General features: G+C 39.3%; 1 protein-coding gene across 3 annotated transcripts; it reads left to right on the forward strand.

The window, feature by feature from the left end:
• Positions 1 to 585: 585 nt before the first annotated feature.
• trdn (triadin) lies at positions 586 to 24,956 on the forward strand. Of its 3 annotated transcripts, XM_005914254.3 has the most exons (7): positions 590 to 968; positions 9,302 to 9,360; positions 10,976 to 11,174; positions 15,026 to 15,067; positions 23,139 to 23,186; positions 24,180 to 24,329; positions 24,773 to 24,956. In XM_005914254.3, the coding sequence occupies exons 3-7, from the start codon at positions 10,988 to 10,990 to the stop codon at positions 24,793 to 24,795; spliced, it is 450 nt and encodes a 149-aa protein (XP_005914316.1). In that variant the 5' UTR covers positions 590 to 968; positions 9,302 to 9,360; positions 10,976 to 10,987; the 3' UTR covers positions 24,796 to 24,956. The 3 variants fall into 3 exon arrangements, with proteins under 3 accessions (XP_005914315.1, XP_005914317.1, XP_005914316.1); XM_005914253.1 differs by lacking the exon at positions 9,302 to 9,360 and having other exon boundaries at positions 586 to 968; XM_005914255.1 differs by lacking the exons at positions 9,302 to 9,360; positions 15,026 to 15,067 and having other exon boundaries at positions 586 to 968.
• Positions 24,957 to 25,422: the final 466 nt, after the last annotated feature.

The raw sequence follows: 25,422 nt of genomic DNA on the forward strand, positions 1-25,422 counted from the left end.
AAAATCTCACATGGGGCTCAGCTAGGTATTTATTCACTTATTTACTCTTCACTTTGACCTCCATTTGACAAGCCTGGGCACTGAGGAGGAAACATGTTTCCCCTGGAGTAAGTCTGGGAAAGGCTGGGAAATTTAGAAAGTTTAAAGTTTTAAGTGCTTCTGTTTTCTTGAAGTTCTTGTCAAGGGCACACAGTGAATCTGCTTGGACCCCTGAGAATCTTGTAAAATGTACTTTTGTCAGTGTTATCGAGGAACCACCAAGCATTTAATCATAATAGTACTACTTAATTCAATTTGCAGATGTAAAGGAATTGTCTTTATATTTGTTTACAGTTAGGAAGCCAGTGTGGGTGAAATGAGGTGAGGAAATGGGCCTCTCAGAGGAAACACTGATGAAATATCAGCTGTTCGCTGGTGATTAATAAGCTCTGTGTTTCTGGGATATGTGAGTAGGAGACTTTTAGACCTTCATCTCTTCACTGTATTCTCTTCCTGCCTTTTTCCTTGTTCTTTAAATCTTTTGTTCCTTTTACACCCTTTCTACGTTCCTTGCTCCCTCCCTCTCTCCCTTCCCTATCTGTCTATTTTGGACCCTCAGAGGGGCTGGGTGACTCTCAGTGGGTCAAACTCCGTCTCCCTGCTTCTTTCTATCAGTCTCTCCCTTTCTGTCCCACTCTCTCCAGCACTGAAATCTCAGAAACCTCGCCCTGGTAACTTTTTGGGACACAAAACTTAGTTTCTTGGATTTTATCCCAGTTTCACGCCACTTGTGGGAACGTTTTTGTGTATTTTTAGACCCGCTGTGATCTGGCTTAAGACAATTTAATGTGTTTTTCTCATAATCGACTCGGGTTAAAAACAGGACTTGACAAGGAGTTACATACTTGTTTCTATGGTAACACAGCATTCCCAGAGCCCTTGAAGGACTGAAGATTATCAGTGAACATCCAGCAACTTCAAAGACTAAGGTACTTTAAAAATCCATCTCACTCTTTTAAAACTTATAAAAGTAATAAATTCAAAACAGAAATGTGAGTGTTTGCAATCCACCCAGTTACTCTTTTTTTTAATTGTCATTTAAAATAGATATTAGGTAACTAACAGCCAGTGAGATGGCGCTATTAATAACATGGAGAACCATCTGGGCCATATCTCTTATGTCACCGTTTCCTCTTGAGGTTTTGAAGGGACCACAAATGGTCTTTTAAACTGAGGGTCAGTTTAAAAATGTGTTCTTGACATTGTGATTAGACATTAGTGGCTGTACAAAAGTCTTGAGACAACCCTCATTCCTTTTAATTTTGAATTATAGGAAAATGGGAAATATGTGCGGCTGGAAAATGGGAAGTATGTGCACACATGAGGTGTAGACTATAAGACTCCCATTTAGATGCTATTCATTGGTGTTGGTGATCGTGCCACAGCTGGATAGAAAAACAAACAATGAACACTATCAGTCATGGATTCTTCACCTTCACCAAACAAATTTCAGCCACAAATCATAACAGAGCCTCCATCATGTTTTACTGATGGCTGGGTTTACCACTCCTTGGGACCTGTTACCACTGATTTTCACTCTAAATCTTATGTAATTTCGTGTCCCTCAGCCTTTCCTCCCTATTTCACTTCCTTAAGAATTGTTTCTTGATAGTCTCCCTTTCATTGAAACCATTTCTGGTCAGGATTCAGTGAACAGTAGATGGATCAACTGAAGCTCCAGATTAATCTCTCAGGTCCTGTTTTGGGGTTTTGCTGGATATTTTCCTATTTAAGGGCACGACTGTTTCTCTGTTGTAGACAGATTTTACTCGTGATAGTTTTTCTTGTCCTCCACTTGTCCAGTTTCCTCAAATCTATTAAGGACAAACTGCACACCATGCGGAAGTATAGCAAGTTTTCAGGTAATAGCTCTTTAGGAGTCCCCTTGTTGGTACAAAAATACTCTCATATATCTGTCAGACTGTGCTATCTTTGTCATTTTCTGTAGTTTCAATGAAAGAATGCAAACAAACTATGCATTTTTCTAACAGGCTGCTACTAACAAAGTGCCTAAAGAGACACATTAAAATTGGTCCTTTGCTAAGTTGTCTGTTATAGGTCGACACAACACTGCTTCATCCTTTTACTGAGGTGTTTTTTGATCCTTGAATGATTCATTGTCAGTGTTAAGTGGCTCAACAAACATAAGAAACTTTGTGAAAACGGTCTGGTACAAGGACTAGAGTGAAAAAGCATGAAAAAACAGAAAAACTTTAAAAGACCTTCTGAAAGCCTTGAGACCTACTGCTCAAGACTGCAAGTAAAATTACATTAAATTTCTGCTTCATGACTTAATTCTATATGATGACCAGTTGCTCTCTTTCTGCATGGATGTAATGATATTGAGCACTTACCTGTAATTTGTAATTCCAAAACCAACATGTCTAAAAACTATAAAGTGTCCTAAATGTACTATGCTTTGAAATTAGCAGTTGGCAAAGATGGAAAACCACAACCACTGTCAGCACAAAATCTAGTGAAAAAGCAACTTTTTGCTCAGCACTGTTGTTAGGACCATAATTCATCCTATATGCCCCCATTAAACCTGTACCTACCAACCCTTTTCACTTGTGACCCCCTTAAAATGGAGCTACATGTGTTATTTATTAAAGCCTGCAGAGTTCAAAGAATTGAAATTTCCAAAAGAAAGGAAAAAGATATATTCCCCTTTCTTTCTTTCAAAGCATCTTGGGGTCTCTCTAACATGTCTTCGTATCCATAGGGGGTCCTGAACCCCAGGTGGGGAACAACTGCATTTGAAAACACTCGCTCTGATGTTGAAACAATTGCCTTTCTTCTTTCTCACGCTTTACTCTTTTTCCTGTTCCTCTGTGCCATCAGATAACTTGTAAACTAGAATAAAGAGAAAAGACTCACATATAAATAACTCTTCATTTATCGTGCCCAGAAACTGAACCACATGTGCAAATATATTTTCACCTCCATGCAGTAAATCCATGATAATTTTAGGAACTTATCATCCTGATAACAAGCATTTATCAGTGGTTTGGGTTGTATTTGGTGCTGTATATCAAAGTAACGAGGACAATAATGCAAAAAAAACCCCAAAAAACCCTGCATTCACACTCATGAACATCTGGGCTTTCCCGTTGAGACAAACGGTCATTTGACGGTGAAATAAAAGCAGCTCAAAACTGGAAACATTACTAGCAAGTTTACTTTGTAAGCAGTACTGTGCTGACTCCTCCTTACAGCATTCGGTGACTCAGAGTTTTGACCAAGCTGTTGTTGTCTTTCATTTGCCCTTTCATTTGCCAGTTAGTTGTCGGCACCCACATTGTTCTAATTCTGCTCATTCCTTTGTCGTGGAGGAGGAGGCAGCACCAGTCGGCCATTGTGTGTGTGAGTGCAGATCAAGCTCAGAGCTCGAGGGTAACAGCAGGTGGGCTGGGTCGTCTGTATTTGAAGGCGGATATATACGCGCAGAGTGCATTACATTTCTTTCTCTTTGGTGCATTTCTCAGATCAGAAATGTTCAAAAACAGTTTGTTGTTGTGAAAGCAGTTTCTTTATCTTCTGAATGCTTTTCCCAGTTGGTGTAAATTATTATTCATGTCTGCTGTATTAATTGGGTACGGTAACCAAGATGTATTATACATGCTGGCAGAACTGTGCAGTCGCCTCAGCTATTTTCATCTTCTTTCTTTAGCTGCCACAGCTGACCATCTTCCTCCACCTCACCCTATCCCTAGCATCCTCCTCTGCTACACCAGCCTTCTGCATGTTCTCCACATTCATGAATCTTCTCCGTGGTCTTTCTTTTTTTCCCATTTTTGCCTGGCACCTCCATGTTCAAAATCCATTCCCCAATATATCCACTGTCCCTCCTTCTTACATGCCCAGACAGACCAAGTTTATCTCTACATCACTCAACCTGAGCTGTCCCTCTGATGTTCTCAAATCCATATTGTTTCCACATTACAAGAGATACCTTTTGGAAAGTCTTTTTCAGCATCTACAGTTGTCTGTGGTGATGTAGTTTTAGTTATTTTTGGGTGTGCCATTCTTTAAAAAAAACCCTTTTCTTTAACCTCCTAAGACCCAGCACGCATTTTTAATCTCTTTGCTATTTGGGCTGATTGGGACCTGATGAATGTAAAAACAAAGAATTACCAGATTTTTTTTCTTTTACGGATTTTTGTTTCTGAGAAAAATGAGATCCACATATGAGGATATTTGTTTTAAATTTCAATAGAATAGTGGCAGTATAATGTCCTCATAAGTGGTCATCAGGCTCTTGTAGAGCAAAATTTAGTATTTTGGTCTCGACAACCCAAAATGTTATGTCCACATATGTAGACGCCAGGTCCTAGGAGGTTAATGTATCGTATTGACATGATTTATCACTGTAAAAACAAAACCTATAAAGTCTCCTGTAATCAATCTCCCACTTACAAAATTGTATATCTTGGCCCTTTTGGAACTAAAATATACAGAAATAATGCATTATTTTCACAAAGTATGCTGTTGTTGTTGTTGATGGTGGCAGCATGGCTAAGCATTTTGACTATGTTGGGGGCGATCGTGGCTCAAGAGTTGGGAGTTCGCCTTGTAATCGGAAGGTTGCTGGTTCGAGCCCCAGCTCGGACAGTTTCGGTCGTTGTGTCCTTGGGCAAGACGCTTTGCCTACTGGTGGTGGTCAGAGGGCCCGGTGGCGCCAGTGTCTGGCAGCCTCACCTCTGTCAGTGCGTGCCAGGGTGGCTGTGGCTACAATGTAGCTTGCCATCACCAATGGGTGGATGACTGGATGTGTAAAGCGCTTTGGGGTCCTTAGGGACTAGTAATGCGCTATACAAATACAGACCATTTATGTTGTAAACAATGACATGTGGCCAACACCTTGATTCTTTCCTTTTTCAGCTGCTCTTTTGTAGGTTTGTGATTTGCTCAGGATTGCTGTTCTTACGGTGGCCCTGAGAGGCCAAACGGACTGCAACTTAAGAAAACACCCGCAATAAGAAAAACGCTGCAAAAGCACCCAAAACACAACGGAAATAGGAAAAATGACAATGGAAATGGGGAAAAAACAAAAACAGAATTAGGAAAAAACAGATTTCCAAAAGAACAAGGGAAGTGTTTCCGGGGGAGACAATAACCTGATGGACCAGTTGCAGGAAACAAAATACGCTAAGAATTGCGATGGGAGACATATAAAGAAGTGGAGGATCTATCGGTTTTGTGAGGAAAGAAAAGATGAGAGGTCAGTGTGTTAGCCTAACTATTAGCCTAAAAATCCGTCATCAGTATTATATGAATCATGATAAAACACACCTACCATGTTTTGGGTTCCTGAAACTGGTCCATCGGGTTATTGTCTCCCCAGAAACACTTCCCTTGTGTTTTTTTTTCCTATTTCCATTGTCGTTTTTCCTATTTCCATTGTGTTTTGTGTGCTTTTGCAGCGTTTTTCTTATTGCTGGTATTTCCTTAGGTTGCAGTCCGTTTGGCCTCTCAGGGCCACCGTATGCTCTGCTCAGTGACCCGGGTGTGGGCCAAGCTTTGTCCATCCTGTGGATGGTCTCGTATTTGAATCTAGAATAATTTGGTATATAGAGGAGGTCATTGTTATCTCAATAACTGCAAAGTGACCAGGTCCTTTGGCTGGAAAACAAACCCAAAATATCACCTTTCCACCACCATGCTGGACAGTTGGTGTGGCGTGTTTGTGCTAGAACGCTCTGTTTGGTGTTCATCAATGTTCAGCGATGTACATTTTAGTGAAACATGTCCGCTTTAGTGTCATCTGTCAAAAGACAGATTGTTACAGAAGTTCAGAAGTGGTTTCTTAGGATATAGCTTTACAAACCTAAGCCATGCTGCCATGTTCCAAAACATGTTCTCCTGGGAATAACTGACCCTCGTAGAGTCTGAGATGTAGCTTTTCAGCTTTTTGTCCACTTCATTGAAGATGAGAAACTGTCTTTGACTTGTGAATGATCTCTCTTACAGTAAAACGATGGAGATCAAATTGCCTGGAAATTGTTTTATAACCCTTCCCACATTGATCGGCCGCAACAATTAATTCTTTACCACCAGTGCTGTTGTCTTTTCTCCCTGGCCTCATGTTAACACACACCTGAATGCTCCAGACCATCAAACTACCAAAACATCTGCTTTTATAGAGGTGCTCACACTTGCTGATGGACAATTAATCAAGTGCATTTATTAGTGACTGTTACTTAATTCCTATGGAAGCAGTCAGGGTGTACTTGGCTTTTCACTCACTGCTCCTGCAGTGAGGTTTAGTGTTGGTTCAGTAAATAATGACACAGTGGAATATGTCATGTGCTGCTGTTCATCTGTGGTTTTATTTACATCATTTTAAGACCTGACTAAGGATCACCTAGTTTTTTAACGGAAGTCCTCATACTGTATATGAAACCTTATAATTCAAAGACTATATACCACGACTCTATGCATTGCTGCAGTGGTGAATACTCATTTTAAACTAATGCATATGAATCTAAATATCAGGGTCATACAAAGCTGTTCTAGTTGAGTCCAAGAATAATGTTATTGAATTTAAAAATGAGCAAGCAGGTCCCATTTAAGTCTAGTTCAGGAAATAAACCAAAGCAAGTGAGGAAAATTAAAAGGTAAAGGTTGCAGACTGTGACACACAGTTTGACAGAAACTTTCAAACACAGAGGAAATAAACTTAATTAATACATTTAGTAGCAGAACAGTGAAGTGGATCTTTGCACTGTGCAGGTTTTCCCCTCTACCTGCTGCAGGAGATTTTGACTGCTCTCCAGTCCTTCTGTCATTGTAACATTGTTGCTGTTTTAGCTGCTTCAAATCAATATGTTGGCCCGACTAACTGTTGCCAAGGCTTCGCTTGATCAATGGTCGGCCTTTACATCACGCGCACGCGCTCTCAGCTCAGCTTCTGAAATAACACAGACGGCAGCTGTTGTTCACCAGATCAATGCTCAGCTTTCTCGAATCAGACGAACACAAAAATGTGCATTAGGTTGTGAGTGGGTAGAATTATGTTAAATTGATTTTGCAACTTGTTAACTGAACGCTGCAAAAGAAAGGTCAGCCCGAGACCAGCTAGTGAATCTTAACATTTTACTTTGTGAACCCCATGCTGAAAAAAAGAAAGAATTGAATGTGTGAAAAATGTAAAAGATAGCACAGCCGTGACATATTATTTTTGTACAAACAAGGTGATTCTCAAAGAGCTCTTAGTTGAGACTTGATATATTGCAGCATGGTGTGTGTCCACTTAACACTGACCTGTGAATCATTCAAGCAAAAAAAAAAAAAGGACCTAACTCAACAGATGAATCAGTGTTCTGCCTGCACAGAACAGACAACTGAGCAAAGAGCCAATTTTAAATTGGATCTTTAAGAACTTTGTTATTTGCAGCCTATCGCATGGCGTGCACTATGCGCTTAAAAAAAATTAAGGAAACTGGTCAAGTGAAGCACAAAAGAAGGCAGGCCTACAAACAGCTGATGAACAGTATCTTCAAGTCTCAGGTCTTAAACAAGACCTGAGAGATGCATCTGGACCTTCAGTTGATCCACCTTCTGTTTGTCAAAGCCATCAGAAATGGCTCAGTGGAGGGATGGCTGTCAAAAAACCATTCTTAAGGAAGGGAAATAGGGAGAAAAGGCAGAGGTATGCTAAATTACAGAAGAACTGGACTGAAAATCAACAGACTGATTCATCCAAAGTTGAAATATTTGGTTCAAATCGCCAGGTCAGGAGGGAGGTCCAACAGTGAGATCACAACCGCCTATAGCATGGAAAATAGGATGAAGACTCTGCGATGGTTTTGAGCTGCATTAGAGCCAGTGGTGTTGGGGAGTTTGTTGCTGGATTTCAATCCATCATACAATACCCTTTAGAAACTGTCGAGTTGGAAATGGCTTCACTTTCTTAGGATGACAATGATCCGAAACACGCTGTCAATGCAGTAAAAGTGGATAAAAGAACACACAATATAACACTATCGGTCATGGATTGGCCACCTCGGAGCCCAAACCTCAAAATTTGTGAAGCAGTTTCGGATGATCTTGACAGAGAACAGAACAAAAGGAAGCCAACATCCAAAGAACAGCTTTGAATCTCCTTAAAGAAGCCTGGAGAAGGACAAATGTGGTCATACTAAATCTTGACTTTCAAGCCCATTAGATTTGTCCAGTTTGCCTTATATACAGTATTTCCACAAATGTCTACACATGCTTCAATACATCAGAGCACCTGTTTCCCATTTTCTTTGCAAAATATCAAGAAATAATAGCTGCTACTTTATAGAGTACAATGTAGCCCAGATACCCACGTGACTGGGTTTAACTCATCAGAAGAAGAAAGTGGAGAAATAACATGGGTATGCATTTTGCCTTGTGGTACATTCATTATGTAATAAGAGGACAGCAAAAACATTGTCACCACTCTATACTGAGTTTAAATTAATTGGCATCAAAGGTGAGAAACAGCAGCTGATTCTCTTAATGAGACTTTCATAATGAATGCTTAAACCAGACCTGCACAAAGCACGCAGCACTCACATGGATCTGCATCCTTCAGAGTCTAATTAAAGAGAAGGATACAGAGCAGTTTCTTCAAATCTCTCCTTTCATATTAGCAGATACGCCGTGTGAAAGGCAGGCGCAGAAAGAGGGGAGAGAAAAAAAGAATCATCCCAAGCGCCACATAATGAACACAAACAACCTAACACGGGCATGTAATCATGTTACTGGAGCGCGGCCCCCGCTGCCATACAGTGATGAAAACTTTGTTTAGAGAAGTAATTTGTCTTGAAGCGCCGATTTTGGAGCGGGGATGTAATCGTCTTATCTCTTCTGTTTGTCTCTCTCTTCCTCGTCTTTCTGTCGCTCTGCCCCTCTCCTCCTCATGCAGCTTGTGTTCATCCTGACGTAGAAAAACAAAATGCTGCATAAATAAACACCTGCTGCGCATTGAACTGCTAACATCAATGCCACAGACGTGCCAGTTACTCTGTTATATTGAGCACAAATTGACAGTGCGGGTGCAGTGAATTTGTGGTGGTAACATATCTGCACAATGTCACATAACACACTTAGCAACTCCTGTAACCAGCATTCACTGTCAGTTTAGGACCACAAAACATTTAGCCCTCCAACGCTCCAGAGGTTTGTGTGGTTTTTAAAATGCTTGAAACATCTGTTTTAATGCTAATTGTCATTTAATATCAGATTGTTTGTTTCTGTTAAACGTTGCTTTAAAACTTTGGATGCCTCTTAGGAAAACTACCCTAACTTCGCTGAAGTCACAGAAGAAACGTTTTTGGTAAACTACAGTTGGTAAGTAAGCTAGAACTGAGCGTTAACTAGGTAACGGTTTTGTCATCACTTAATATTTATGGATACACTTATATGTACATCTTATTATATTATTATTTAACAAGACTCCCCTTCTTCTTCAGCCATATTTTTGATTGTTAGTTCAATGCATTCTACGGTGGCCCTGAGAGGTCAAACACACTGCAACTTAAGAAAACGCAAGCAGATAATAAAAGATAAAATAAATATATAAAATATGAATAGAACACAACTGGAATAGAAAAAAATGGTTCACAAAAAAACAATAAAAACACCCTACAAAATACAGCAGAAGTGTTTTTGTGGAGACAATAATGTTACAGAGCAGCTGCAGAAGTGACAAGCTAACAGTAAATGGCTAATAGCAAACATGTATCTACGGTATTATATGCGTCGTGTGATTAAAACAACAAACATTATCCACATTTTTTTCTCCCTCACAACACTGATGAATCCTTCACTTTGTTTAAGTGTGTCATCATTCTATAGTTTCCATTTCTATCATTCTGCAGCTGGTCCGTCACATTATTGCTTCCCCCAAAAACACTTTTGTTGAGTTTTGTAGGCTTTCTCAGCATTTTTCTATTTTCCTGTGTTTCCTTAAGTTGCAGTGCACTTGAACTCACGTTTCGAGTTTGTCATGGTCACCTTACACTTAAAAGAAGCAATTTGTTGCACATCTATATTAAATAGTAGCACAGTAGTGCTATTTACATTTACTTTTAGCCAGAGTTTGGAGAGAATGGCTGAAGAAGTGTTTATCTTCTCTTGAATATAATACACTTAAATACTTTTTGCTTTGTGGTGCTTGTACTCAAAATGAATGAGTTGCCCTAACTTAGTCACCTTAAACGAGCTGTACTTAGTTATTCAAAGGCAGCGAGTTTGCATAATTTGTTCAAGTTCTGGAAACTAATCGCGTTTTATACTGTAGTGCCCCAAAAAACACAACTCATCAGCATATGTCTCACTGAAATTATGCCCCGCTTATTCTTAAAATAAATAAATAAAAAAAACATGAAATTGAAATTGAAATTATTTGACATGTTATTCAGGCCATGCTGGAATGAATCACTAGATTTCTCACTATTGTAATGCCTTCTTACAATCCAGAAAGCCTAGCTAGGACTCACACATATATTGTAATTTGCTAATAAATAACAAATGATTGTCATGTACACTGCAAAACACAATGGTTACACTGAGCAATGAAAGTCTGTGTAAGTACTCTTCACGAATTAACAGACAAAGCTTACATTAAATTAATATAAATAAATAACAGACATTAAAAAATACATTAAATAAATTAAATAAAGAATTGAATCAAAATATAAAGTGTGTTAGTTCAGCACTATTACAATTATACGACTTTGAGAATGCATTTTTATATAAAATTATATTATATTGTGTGCAAATTTGCCAATGCACAGGCCAATATTGTTCAGTAATCAGTCGGGGATTCAGTAACTTTACACTGAATGGGTTTTGCAGTGATGCTTTAAATTTTTTAAACATTCTTGCAAGTATTTCAATGCCCAGACCCCCTTCAAACTCAAGTTTCCATCTCCTTCCTTCTCCTCTCTCCTTCTGCTCCCAGCTATCTTCACCAATGAGCAGTCAGACCAGCATCAGGGAGGTGGCCTCTCCATCTCGGCCCAGTCAGAGGACATTTCTGGATGATGTCATATTAACGTTCACCTCACCAATGGCCTGGCTGATGGTCGTGGCCCTTATCATCACGTGGTCAGCAGTGGCTATCGTTTTGTTTGATCTGCTCGATTATAAAACTCTGGCAGGTAACGGCTGTTTACTTTTTCTTCTTAAAAATCCCGAACTTAATTCAGCATTTTATTCTCATAATTTTATTATTTAACTGTTTATTATTATATTTTATTATTAACTGTTATCATGATGTGTTTGTAATGTTTTATAATGCCTAATGACACTTTCCTTCCACTCATCAATCACCCATTTTCCACATTTCACACTTCCATATTTCATCCGAGCATTTTCCAACAAGACTTCAGACATTTTTGAAGCAAACTTCAAAAGTGGACGTCATTTTCACCGAGTCAAACTATGGGACACACACCATCTCCTTGTTGCTTTCACCACATGTGCCTCGACATGTGTGTTTTGCTTTAATGCCAGTTCTGTTCAGAGTAACGCGAGGTGTGTTTCCCATCTTCTTGACGCATACTGGTTTAGCGAATGCATTTCCTCCTGTTCACATACTCAGTTAAACTTTAACATTAATTAGTCTACCTTTTTTTTAGCTTATTTATCAGGGCAGTAGCTCCTCATTTCCTCCTAAATATCACTCATACGGCCGTAGAATGGATCGAAAGGGTGCGTTCTGGTGTTAACATGCATACTAATAATGGAGTCACAGGGGTTGATTACAGCATTAAGCCGTACAAAGTAAAATGATTCATTTAATAACCTGCTTAATGTGGACATCAGTGGAATCCTGTGCAGCGGCTGTTGCCACATTACACAAACGGGGAGCAGCTTTGTTTTCTCATATATTTTTTTAATCCCTTTATCTCCATTTCATGACTTAATTGTCTCGAGTAATCACATTTTGTTAGCTTTGATCCGGCTTTAATTGCTTCATTGTCATGAGATAACAGGAAATGAATTTCCCTGAGATCACAACCACATTGCTGATTGAAGTGAATGCAACAGTGAAGATCTCTGCTTAAGCATTTTCAGTTCTGCTTAAGGCTTGCAAATCTGTAGAAAGCTGTTAATTTATATATTAGGGGAAACGTCCATTGCAGTAAATCACAATAATATAGCACGGAGACACGGCGGTGCAGAGCTGAACATTACACTGCTTTCACTTTGAATTCATTCTCAAAAAGGCAAAAACAAATTCCAGCCGCACTTTAAACTCATATCTAAAATTCACTGTTTCCTACGTTATACCTTTAGTGTTTATTCCTGGAAAAAGAAACAAATTGTCTAACAGAGAAACTGCCATTTTCAGAGAGGATTGTTTGGTGAATTTTCTTGACTCAGATCAGCAACTTCCTGCAGCAGCAGCAGCTGATTGCTTGGCAACTGGTTGTGTCAAAAATAACCTCAGCACAAGACAACAAATTCTCGTTTTACGTTTCGGTTTTAGCACATCAAAGTTTAACACGTTAAAGTGTTATTTTAAGTAATTACTGGCAAGTAGAGCTGTTTGGACACGTTTCTTTAAGCTAAGCTAAGGATGTCGCTTCTTAATAATTGGATATAAATGTCAGGATAAGACTTTAGAGTCTGACCCAGATTGTATTTTAGGGTTTGCCCTCATTTCAGATTATTAAGGCTGATGTTTTAAAAATGTTTTCATGCACATATTAATGCACATTGTCATAATGAAATAATAAAAATAAACAAAAAATTTGTAATATTAGCGTATCTCACATACATGGATGCCAGTATCTTTAGCTGGCCGGTATCAGCAGAAATTATCGACCAGCTGAATTCTTAGTTGAGCTTCACAATCTTCTCATCCAGTTCTCAGGCAGGAGTCTGTAAAAGTGTATTTCCTTAAATACTGTCCCAGTTGATTAAATACTCAGAACTCAGTTAGGGTGAATCCATTGGTATGCATGTTAACATTGTCAGTGTAAACTTGTAATTAGCATTTAATCCATAACAGGTTTGATATTTATCTTGAAATGAACACTGTTTCAGTCACACCTTTTAGTCTAAATGAATGTGTTTATTTTCCACTGATAGCATCATTGTGTCCAGTACACTTTGTGTCTGCTTCTTCTGAAACAGTGTTAGTTTCAATAACGAAACGATTGTCTTTTAATTGTGTGGAAGGGAGCTGGGTTGCAGTTTCACCCTATACATTTTTTAATATCTCATTCATCTTGGTCTTATGCTTTAGTTCATCTAGCCGGTCATGTGAACAGTCTGCTCATATTTGTCCCAGCTGGGCATTCGACACATGCAACACAAACTGTACGCAGTCCTGTGGGGTTGTCGCTGGAGGTACTGCCACATGTTTGATTTGGCAGAATTTTACACTGGATGTTCTTTGTGACAAAGCCCTGAGGGGGATTTGTGTCTCAAACCAGTGACCGTTCATTGCCAAACAAATGCGTTAACCACTACATCTCGTGATTAAATAACTTGTAGAACCATCTTTAGCTCGAATCCCTTGAGGTAAATTTTTTCTAAAAAACTTCATCAGCATCTCACATTGTTGTGGAGGAGTTTTAGTTCATGCTCCTTTTTTGCAGCATTGCTTCAATTAATTAATGATTTTAGCATTTCTTTATGCACAAGTCTCTTAAGATCCCATTGAAGCATTTCAGTCAGGTTGGGGTCTGGATGTTGACCGGGCCATTGCAACACCTTGATTCTTTTCTTTTATCAGCCTTTGTGCTGTGTTTGGGATCATTGCCCTGTTGTTTGACCCAGTCTCAGCTAAGCTCTATCCATCTGACTGATGTCTCCACATCCACTCCGGAATACTTTGGTATACAGAGGAGCCATGGTCCATGCAGTGAACGTAAGGTGCCCAGGTCCTGTGACTAAAAAAACAAACCCAAATTTTTACTGATGAGGTGTTTGGTTTGGGCCAAACATCTCTGCCTTGGTCTTGTGTGTCCAAAGGACATTTTTCCAGATCTTTTGTGGTTTGTTCAGAAACAACTTTGTAAACCTGAGCCATGCTGCTATGTTCTTCTTAGAGAGAAGAGGTTTTCTCCTGGAAGTCTTTCAAAACAAGCCATACTTTTTCAGTCTTTTTCTAATTGTAGTGCTACGAACTTCAATATTTAGCATGCTAACTGAGGCCTGTAAAGTCTGAGATGTAGCTCTTTGGTTTGTTGCCGTTTCTCTGAACACGATCAGACCTTTGGGGTTAATTTGCTGAAATGTCCCCTCCTGGGAAGGGTGGCAGCTGTCTTGAATGTTTTCCACTTGTGAAGCCTCTTTTGCACCGCAGAATACTGAATTTCAAATTGTTTGGAAATGGCCTTATAACCCTTTACCAACTGATGGGCAACAACTGCCTCTGTAAGATCCCTGCTGTTGTCTTTCCTCCTTGGCAATGTGTTAACACACTTGAATGCTCCAGACCGGCAAACTGTCAAAACTTCTGCTTTTATCAAAGTGAAAACACTTGCTGATGATAAATTAATGAAGTGCAATGAAGCACCTGGCTGTGGAAGAAAAATGCGAAAAAAGGCTGTAGGTAGAGTAAACGTCCCCTAAATAAATAAAAAGAATTGATTTGGTTTTCTTTATTTTTTCTTTTTATACCTACTGGTACATTCTTTTGCTCTTTTTTAAAGTTTTTTGAAGCCATAAAAGAATAATAACTAACACTCGGCAAACTTAAATAAGCCAAGTATAACTGAAAGTTAAATATCAAACTGCAACTGAGCTTCCCTTTCTTTCCGTGTACAACAGCGGCATAGTGACCCTTCTATCTATTCTACTCTCCCACCGGTTGCTACTACACATCACCCTCACTATCCTACAGTGTAAGGATAGGCCTGCCTCACACATCCAACACACTCATCTCTAACTCCTCTCCTCACTTTTCCCCTTTCTTTACCCCACTCCACTCCACCCCGCCCCTCCAATTCCCCTCCATGCTCATGCTGTCAATCACCTGCCATCCCATCCAAAGACTACACCTCATACTGTGACGACCCCGTGTGTTTACCTCCTGGTAAAACCAACAGCAAAAACACTGTTTGACTGCTCCGCTTGCTTTCAGAGTGTTGACTGCAGTTGTTCAGAGTCAAATCTGGATAGATGTGATTTTTGCTCAGCATGTTTTTCTTTAGTTCGGAGGCTTTGACTTTCACCTTTAACGGGTAAATCGACACTAAATCTCAATTTTTTAAGAGGCTAATAAGCTATGATAGCTTTTTACATTTTGGATTTCCCAAATCTCGCTTGCAGAACAAATGAACCTCCATCTAAAACGATGTACATTTTCACCCACATTAATGAATCCACTGATCCCAGTGGTCAGATTGGGATGATTGCCCTTACATGCCTCTTAAAATGTATTTGAAACAAGTCTTAAAGACTAAAGCACCTAAAGACTCCAGACAGTCAGTCTGTTTGGAGAACGAATGGTTATTTTACTCACTCTTTAAGCTTAAGGCACACAGTGTCGATCTGCCCTGATGTCAAGCCTTTGTTAATTTACTTTAGATTCACTGGAATTCAGTCTTGTTCTGTTCTGTCACCAAGCGCAAAGAGTCTGCATTTATCAAGGCCCACGGATGGGTGGCAAATTAAAGGAAATGAAGGACAGAAAGGTATTTGGCTGTCACAAGCGTCCAGAATAGACTCAGTGCTCCTTGACATCATTCCTGCACTTTACTAAAACGCTGCTCCTCCAAAATCCATTTCATCATTTGGTGTTTTCATTTGGCAATTGTGGAGAGCACTGTCCCTGGCCTTGAACCTCCCAAATGGTTTGAGAAGTGCTGACTGAAGTCCACTGTTTTAATTAAAGCATTAAGTGACCCAGTGTTCGTTTTCAGTTTCTCCAATCATTTGCACAGCTTTTATTTTTCTTTAGTTTGTTACCCATCAGCGTGTCCTCGTTCTTTCCTAGTGTTGTGCATAAAAACCAGCATGTGTACTGCATGCTTGTCTGGACTTTCTGAGTGATGATTAATGTGGTGCATGATTCCATGGCTGCTAACGTCATAATTCAGGATCATTTTAACGTAGAACAATAACAGAGTCCTTCAATGAGAGTTTACTTGTTTATGAAAGTTACCCCTCTTTATATAAGTCAAGGAAACCTTTTGCCGAGGGGCTAGACCGGAGAACCGTAGTACACGGGGATTCTCTAGACGCTCAATGTAGGATGTACATGATAGTTTTTCCCTTTCATCCTTTCAGTTTTTGAAGCAAACATTTCCAAGGTGAAAAATGACAAAATGCTGGGCTCAATTTAACACAAGGCTTTTCTTCCATCACAACGTTTCAGCAAAGAGCAGCGTGTATAAATGAAACAGCTACATTTTGGGCATATTAAAGAAGAAATACAGTTGTAGAGTTTTTTGTTTTTTGCATTTCAGATCATCAAACAAATTTAAATATTAGACAAAGATAACACAAGTAAAGACAACATGCAGTTTGCAAATTAAAGTGTTTATAATCAAGGGGGAAAAAATCCAAACCTACACGTAGCCCTGTGTGAAAAAGTAATTGTCCATGTTGCTAAATCATGAATTAACCGTGATTAACTGCACTTATTGGAAAGCTGAGTTAAATTTCATTTAAATAGAAGCTTTCTGACAAAGTGAGGCTAAAATATCTCAAAAAGCAACGCATCAAGCAACAATTTGGAAGGTTTGAGTCCCAATACAACTGCTATAAAATATTACAGCAGCGGTCAAACATGGTGGTTGTAGCGTGATGGTCTGGTGGCTTTGCTTCTGCGGTACCTGGATGATTTGCCATATTGATGGAAACATGAATTCTACTCTCAACCAAACTCCTGATGGAAATATCCGGCCACAAGTTCCTGCTCCGGAGTTCATGCACACTCAGGACAATGATCCGAAACACAGCAGCAAGTCCTCCTCTGAATGGCTCAAAAAAACAAAATGAAGGTTGTGGAGTGGCCTGGTCAAAGTCTGGGTTCAAATCTGATCGAGCTGCAGACATAAATACCTTGTCCCCAAACCTTCTAGTCTGGCTCAAATTAAACAATTCTGGAAAGAATGGTGGGCCAGATTCATCCACAGCGATGTGAAAGACTTATAGCCAGTTATTGCAAACGCTTAATTGCAGTTCTTGCTGCCAAGGGTGACACAACTAGTTATTAGGTTTAGGGGGCAATTACTTTTGAAAAACCTTGGAAAACTTTTCCCCCCTGAAATTAAAAACTGCATTTTAGATTTAGTCAGTTTACCCTTGTCTAATATTAAAATTTACTTGATTACATGAAAAAAGTCTGACAAAAAAAAAAGGAAGTAAATAAATCAATAAATCAGGAACAGGACAAATCATCTTTCATAGCACTGTATGTAAAAATATGCAAACTCAGTCTCTTGTGAGCGATGAATAAAAACCCTTTGAGCATTTAAGACTTAAATGTATAAAACCATTTGGTGTCTATCTGACTTTGGTAATAGTGCTGCAGATAATACGGGTTAGGGTAGAGTGAAAAGGTTGAGGAACTGAAATGAAGTCTTCCTCTTAGCAGCTCCATCTTCAACATCTCTTGCCCAATATATCCACCATCCCTCCTCTGCACATGTCCAAATAATCTCAGCCAAGCCTCTCTAACTTTGTCTCCAAACCACTCAACCTGAGCTGTCCCTCTGATGTATTCATTTCTAATCCTGTCCATCCTGGTACTCCCAGACATTGTGGATATAAAGGATACAAAGGATGTTGAAGATGGAGCTTCCAGGCAGGAGGAAAAAAAGAAGACCTCAGAGCAGATTGATGGACATAGCGAAGGAGGACATGCAGAGAGTTGGTGTGACAGAGGAAGACTCTAGGGACAGGGTGAGATAGAGGTAGATGATCTGCTGTGGAGGGCCCTAAAGGAAGCAGTCAAAAGAATAATAATAATAGGAAGATACTTTCACATATAGGATTTTGCTGCTCTCAGGTTCAGTAGTGATATTGTGTAAAGTTTCAAATACATCCCAAACACTTACAACTCTACTTTAGGCCACAATATTTACAACACTCTGACCAAAGTCAGTTGGCTTTGATAAATGTATAAAACCATTTGGTGTCTAAGTCTTAAAAATGAAAGGTCATAAAAGCTGAGTTAAAGTGATCGCTCACTCTGTATGTTTTGACGTGAAAAAAGAAAGAAAGAAAAAGTTTTGTTTTAGTCTTTTGCACAGGTGAGTCGGCATTATGAGAAATACCTTGACTGTTTTGATATCTGCTTTAGGAGTGGAGAGGATGATGTTGCTGATGTGAGTATCGCACCAGAGCAATCTAGAAAAACTGCACGAAAAATATGGGATAACATACGGAATTAGAAAGACAGAGACCCCCACACTCTCAGGGACATACTCTATAACAAAGGCAATTCAGAAGAAAGTAAAAAGCAAAAATAACAAAAGCAGGAATGGAAAAATGCAGAGATGCGTGAGAAATGCAAAAGCAAAAGGTGTCACGTCTCAGCTGTGTGTTAGGCAGGGAAGGACCCAAAATGCAGGACTTGGCAGACAAAAGTATAAATGAAAACAGCTTTATTGCTGAACCCTTGCAAAAAATACAAAATTAACTTATACCAGGAGCTAGTAATCCAACAAACAGAAGTATGCAGGGAAAGATTGAAGAAGGACTCAAACAGGCTGAGGACGATTACGACAAAGAGCAGAATGAGATCAAATATTGACAGGGAACAGTAACAGGTAGGAACAAGACTGAAGCGACCAATGAGACACAGAAAGCAAAACTAAACAGAAAGCACACAAAACAAGAGACTATCAAAATAAAACAGGAAATGACAGACAGACATAGAAGAGGATTACACTAAGCCAAGGGGAGGGAAAGGGGGGGGAGTCAACAACAAAAGGAAGGAGGAAACTACAGGTCAGGTGTCGGACATTGGATCCACTTAATCACAGGAATTGTAATATAATTCCATAACCAGAAGACTAAATAATAAAGAATAAAGAACCAGAATACAAAGCCAAAAACTCCCCAAGAATTTCAGAATATTCCAGGTAGGAGGAAGGAAGGAAGGAAGGAATGAAGGAAGGATAGAAAGAAAAAATAAATATTCTCTTGTATCATTTCTTTTCTCTTATCCAGTTTGTTTTGTCTCTTCGAACTCTGCGCTTTTCTTCTGAAGTTTTTTTTTTTTGTCAGAGCCCCTTGGGTTCCCGATTTTAAATCTCTGTTGCACAATTTGTATTTTTCATCTATATCCTTTGTGTTTTATCATTTTGATGTGGCTGCTAAACTGCAGTAAACTAAAAACATAGCAAAAACAAAAGGCACAAGAGAGAAGAAGAGTCAGAAGATAAGCACATGAAAGTGAGAGCGTGAGAGAAAATAGATTTAAAGAGGAGCGAAGTGGAAGAGAGATGTGATTGGAAAAGAAAGAAAGAAAGAAAGAAAGAAAGAAAGAAAGACAAAGAAAGGTGGAGCGGAAGGGAAACTGAGTGACAGAGTGACAGCAATCAAAAGAAGGAAAGGGAGCATTAGCAAGGGAGAAAGCTGGCCTCCTGTTCCCTGTCTCTCTGGCTCTGTGTCTGCAGTGCCAATCAAAGAAATGTCAGTGCATTAATCAGTTGTTTTATGAGGCTCCATTAGCCTATGCACCTCCTCCGCACTGGGCGAGAAGCAGGCGGAAAGCTTCCTCCACCTGGGAGAGAGAGACTGAAAGAGATCCACGGAGAAAATCCAAACAATCCATTTAGCACTCCAGAGCCAACAGTTATCTAAATGCAGAGTATTGATGAATGTGCTAATTCGCATGTTCCTCAGAGAGGCAGATGCAAAACACCTGCACTGCAGCGGCAGCATATGATTACAGTTTGTTTTAAGGACTTTTAGCAGCTTAATAACAGGTAATAGTTTCAGGACCAGAGAAACCAAAATAAAAATTAATATCTGGCTGCTTGCAGATATATTCAGGCAGAGCAGCGACAGGTCACGCCTTAATCAGCTGATTGCACATGAGATCAAGTCATTCAAAGCTCACGTGTGCAGCTCGGTAAGACAATAAACAGACACAGCAGCAATTACTGGACAGTTTAAGAAAGAGTTAAAGAAGCTGTGACACACAAACAGCTTTTAAAGTAGACAAAAAAAAGTGTTGAAAGGCACAGAGGGGAGGAAGCAGAAAACAATATTCCAGCGTCATGTCTTCATAATGCTTCTCGTGCAGCATTTGATTGCAACCTAATCACTCTCGTGTTCAGTAATCCAACCTAGAAATCACATTACAGTTTCTATTACCGTAACGAGGAAACATTTAGCTGAATGTGTGTTTAACTAATGCATTTGTCGTTAATAGACGGCATGCTTCATTCATTCAACAAAACACCGCCTCTGAATGTAATCCAGAGCACCATTACAATCATTATGGGAATAATAGTTTAGCTGGAAATGCAATTTGTAGGAAACCGGGGGCCCAATTTCCCGTGGAAAAAGGTAATCCTTAAAATGACACAATTGGAGAAAAATACGTATCATTTGGTACCTTGGTGGCCCTCTCGGAGAGGTCGCCCTTTATAAATGTTTTTAGCTGAGGTAAGTCCATTGGTTTCATTGCTAATAATTGTGTGTCGTTGTAAGCTTGATTGAAATCTTCATTTATTTATTTTTTAATTCAGAGACATCAAATCTTCTTATTGAATACTTATATTTGATCTTAATAAAAATGCATCCACCATCCCATAATCCCCTTCTGCTTTTACTTCTACTTACTTCTCCTCTTTGACAACTCCAAACCTTTATCTTAATAGATTTAACCATCGCCAAAAAATAAAACAACAAAATATCTTACTGGAAAAACAGTGGCTCAGTTTCCTGACAGATCATACAAATTTAGAAAACTTGACTTCAGCTTTAAAGAACAATTTGACCCAATTTGGAAAAACACGGTCGTCGTTCTTATGATATGATTTAAAACAATAACATGACAAAATCACACGCCGAGAATCCCACCATTTTTGATACACACAACCCACCTCATCTCCTTCACTGTTTCTTTGATCTTTTATTCATCGGCAAATAAATAAATTAAAAAGGTTTGTGTGTGTATGCGTGTGCAAAAAAAAGTAAAAAAACAAAAAAAACAATGGGCCATGGGCCATGTTCATAGCAGCCTGTGGAGTGAATTTGTGGACGACTCTGGGGGGGCGATTTGACAAGATGAACAAATATAAATCAGTTTTTAAAAAACACTTGTAGAGCAGTTTATGGTTGAGGCAGAGTGTTTAATATTTCAGGTATTTTTGATACTGAGCAGATACCTGGGTTGCAGACTGCAGAGAATACAGTGGATCTACTGTACATTAAATATTGATAATTTTATATAATATATATGACACATTTTTAAAAAAGCGATACTTTTGGCAGAGTGTAGATATAATAGTTATACATAGATATTAATAAAACAAGGGACAGTGTATTAGACCAGTATATATATTTATAGATCATTTATATATTAGTCTGTATAATAATAATAATATTTTCATCACATGAATATGAATATAGGAATATATATTTTTATGTCACTAACATTTGTTGCTTATTTGTTTGAAATACAGATCCATCCATTCGCTTCCGCTTATCATTTTCAGGGGCGCTGGAGCCTATCCCAGCTGTCATAGGGCGAGAGGCGGGGCACACCCTGGACAGGTCGCCAGTCTATTGCAGGGCCAACACACAGGGACCGACAACCATTTGCACTCACATTCACACCTAGTGGCAATTTAGATTATCCAATTAACCTCTCCCCACAAGTTGCATGGAAACGGTGGGAGGAAGCCGGAGTACCCGGAGGGAACCCACGCAAACACGGGTAAAACATGCAAACTCCACACAGAAAGACCGCGGCCTGATGGTGGAATTGAACTCAGGACCTTCTTGCTGTGCGGCAACAGTGTTAACCACCGTGCCACCGTGCTGCCGACCTGAAATGCAGATCTGATTTTAATTCATATAAGAAATAATTTACAGTGAAATTCATGCTGTGACGATGTCATTATCTTTCTATTTTTGCCTCTGTATGCCACCACAGTGCACTTTTTAATTTTTTTTAATTTTAGGTCCTTATTTATTGCAGGGATTTATGAACTATTTAGGAATTACAACCACATTTATACACAGAAAAACAGAAGTAATTGGACAACTGACTAAAAAGTGGTGACCAGTTCTGGTATATTCTGGTATATTCTTAAAATGGCCTGTATTTATATAGCGCTTTACTAGTCCCTAAGGACCCCAAAGCGCTTTACACATCTAGTCATCCACACACACATTCACACACTGTTGATGGGAAGCTACATTGTAGCCACAGCCGCCCTGGGGCGCACTGACAGAGGCGACGGAGTAAAAAATAGACGAAGCTTCCAGCTCTGTAGAATGAAGCCAATGCTAGTCACAGTAAACCTGCACGCTTTTTCAAATCTCCCGGCAGTGATATCTGTAGTTTTCAAAAAAGACTTCTGGTCCTATACAAGTCAAGGTTACAAGTCAAGGACCTACCTGCATTTATATAATAATTCAGTCCTTTTACATTTTTGGTAACTGGTAAAAAACAATTGTGTATTACTGACTTAAAGATTTAAAGATCCAGTATCAGGGTGCTTGTAATGGAAAGATTAGTGAGTCACAACTATTTATATTTGTGCAGATGAGATCAGGGGTGGAAATCCAGGTAAAAATTAATCAGGAATGTTTTAATATTTCTGCAAATTTAATACCGCTGTGGTTTCTTGCTGTGCTCTCATTCAGCATGTGCGCTGCATCATGGAGAAAAAAAATGTTTTTTTAATGGAAAGTGTGATTTGTGTTCGGGAGCAGCTTTTTTTCTTTCTCTTTAACATCTTTGCTGCATTAAAGCGGCAAAGCTGTAACTCTAACGCTATATGTGGCTGAAAACACGAACTATGCAGTCAGGCGCAGAGACGAAGGCTGCTGATCGTTGTTTTTCTCAGCTCTCGTTGTGGATTATCTTTCTATTGTGCGTGTTCTTCCTTTTCCTCTCAGCATGCGTCCTGTGTGTACTTCATACGATGCAGTTTCGGTTAATGTCGTGCTTGTGTGTCTCCCCTCCTCAGGCCTCCCTCCCCCTGCCGCCATTGCGAAGAGAAGTATGAGGACTAGAGGCAAGCAGAGACTTCTAAGCCAGCATACATCACATAAACACCCAAATTCAAAACATAAACCTGTCGCATAGTGTACTATACTATGCTATGCTATGCTAGATACTATACTATATAGCATATTGTATACTATGGTAGAATACTAGCATATGGTTGTGAAAACAAACCAAGGCTTACAGAACTGTGACAAACCCCATCGTAGTGTGTGAGCTTGAACAGCTTCATAGGGTAAAGTCTTATATAAGCGTCTGTCATATAAAATCTTACTGTTTGGATGTTAAACATGGCTAAAGTTACAGTTGATGACATCAGTCTAATTATTTGTAATCCCCATGAGCCAAAAGCTCAGGCGAGCTTCACACTGGTCTAAACCCTCTGTGTCACCTTGGTTTTTCAACTCTGGTCTCTACACGATATCAGTGGGAGTGGATATTCGAACACACAGCTCTGACTGTGAGGTCAAAAGTGCTTGAGATGGACAGCCAATCAGAAGAAAGCCCTCTTAAAGGGAGAAGAGCTAAAACAGCTTGTTTCCAAAGTCTAAGATCAGATAACTAAGATTATTTTTGAACTGTGAAAGCAAAGATACTCTATTAGAGTCCAAATAAATACAGGATAGTAAACAATCACTGGCCACTTTATTAGGTATAACTGTTGAACTGTTTGTTAATGCAAATATCTAATCAGCCAATCACATAGCGGTAATTCCATGCAAATTTAGGCACGTAGACACGGTCAAGACAACCTGGTGAAGTTTAAACTGAACATCTGAACGTGGAAGAAAGCTGATTTTAAGTGACTTTGACTGTGGTATGGTTTTTGGTGCAGACAAGTGCTTAGAAAGTGCTTAGTTTTGGTCACTTTCTGAGAGAAAGTTACTTTCCAGCGAAACTTTGATTTGCTGTTCTAGTTTAGATAAAACATTAAAATGAAAGGTTCTGTTGTTTAGTTATATACTATTCATTAGATCTTTATCTCTATTCTGCTTTGCTTTAGGTGGAGTTCGTCCAATAAAATCAAGCTCTGCTGGAGTCTCACCTCAGGAGAGCACTGACTGGCTGGAAATGATGTGGGCATTTGCAGCCAGTCTGGTAGCTCCTGATGAGGAGGAGGAAGGTATTCATCATCTAACCGAAAGCCTCACATGTAAGAAAACATCACCTGACATTAAATTAACCCTCAGTTGTTTGACCGTTATTAACAATTCATGCGATGCTCATCCTGCCTAACGTTTTATCAAGGGCTTAGCTTTTGCAGTAGCTGACTAAGAGGGTTATGATGAATAGACAAAGTGTGCACACATGCCGCTGAGGGCAATTTAAAACTGCATTTAAAACATTTACCGTAGATTCAAAAATAACTAAAAGTCATTCTGATTCACACTGATGGCAGCAGAAAGATGTGCTACAGATCAAGGCCAATCAAAAGGCAAACAATCATTCCTTTATGCACCCAGTCTTAAACTGATTGCTGGGTAATGTCAGCCATTTATTTTCATGCATGTAAAGGAAAGTTTGTCGTATGTGTCGCTCGCTATCTGGCAATATTTAACATTAATATTTTTATGAACTCTGTTTCTTGCGTATCAGCTTTCCACTCAGAGGAACTCTGAAGGGCAGGAAGTGGAAAAGGACCAGAGCTGGAGGAGAGAGGACAGAAAGGTTGAGACGGCTGTTACAGTGTTGCACATTAAATCGCAGTAATGTTTTTTCTGTCTGTTGTTGAGCGGTAACTGATGATTTAATTTGATGAATAAAAGATTCCAAATTGAAACCTTTGCGCTTTTTTTTTCTGCTTGTAGTTACTGGACTTTTGTGATTTGCTCTAAAATAGGTAGATTGTTTTTTAATCAAATTTTAGGCACATTACATCTTCCCCGTGTTACCATGGAGACATAAAATGACAAAATGTAAGGTAATGAAATGAAACACTCCTGGCTTCCACCTCCACCATTGCAACATCCAAAAAAGGAAGTTGTTGCTCTTTAAAAAAAGACAGTCACCTCTCATGCGTCCAGCATTACAACAGCTCATGAGTGTCTCTGCCTTTGATTTTATGCCTTGACACGAGCACCCATAAGTCTGGCCCTTTTACCAGGACTCGTGAGTTGGAGCACGTCTTTCCAAATGCTTGTTGTCTAGAGAACAACACCCCTGGGGCAACAACTGCCTCAGCCAATCAATGCTTATGATTTCCTTGCCCTTCTGCCAGTGCCAGCAAAACAAACAAGTAAAATGTC

This window comes from Haplochromis burtoni, unplaced genomic scaffold (genome assembly GCF_018398535.1).
Source record: "Haplochromis burtoni strain Fernald_Lab_line unplaced genomic scaffold, NCSU_Asbu1 Contig_8, whole genome shotgun sequence".
Taxonomy (NCBI): domain Eukaryota; kingdom Metazoa; phylum Chordata; class Actinopteri; order Cichliformes; family Cichlidae; genus Haplochromis; species Haplochromis burtoni.

Bases quoted from the DNA above. Each gene is read 5' to 3' on its own strand.
- trdn (XM_005914253.1), top strand. From the start codon at position 10,988: ATGAGCAGTCAGACCAGCATCAGGGAGGTGGCCTCTCCATCTCGGCCC. The intron at 23,187-24,179 runs GCAAGCAGAGAC...GCTTTGCTTTAG, and splicing joins GAGAAGTATGAGGACTAGAG to GTGGAGTTCGTCCAATAAAA. The intron at 24,330-24,772 runs GTAAGAAAACAT...CTTGCGTATCAG, and splicing joins TCTAACCGAAAGCCTCACAT to CTTTCCACTCAGAGGAACTC.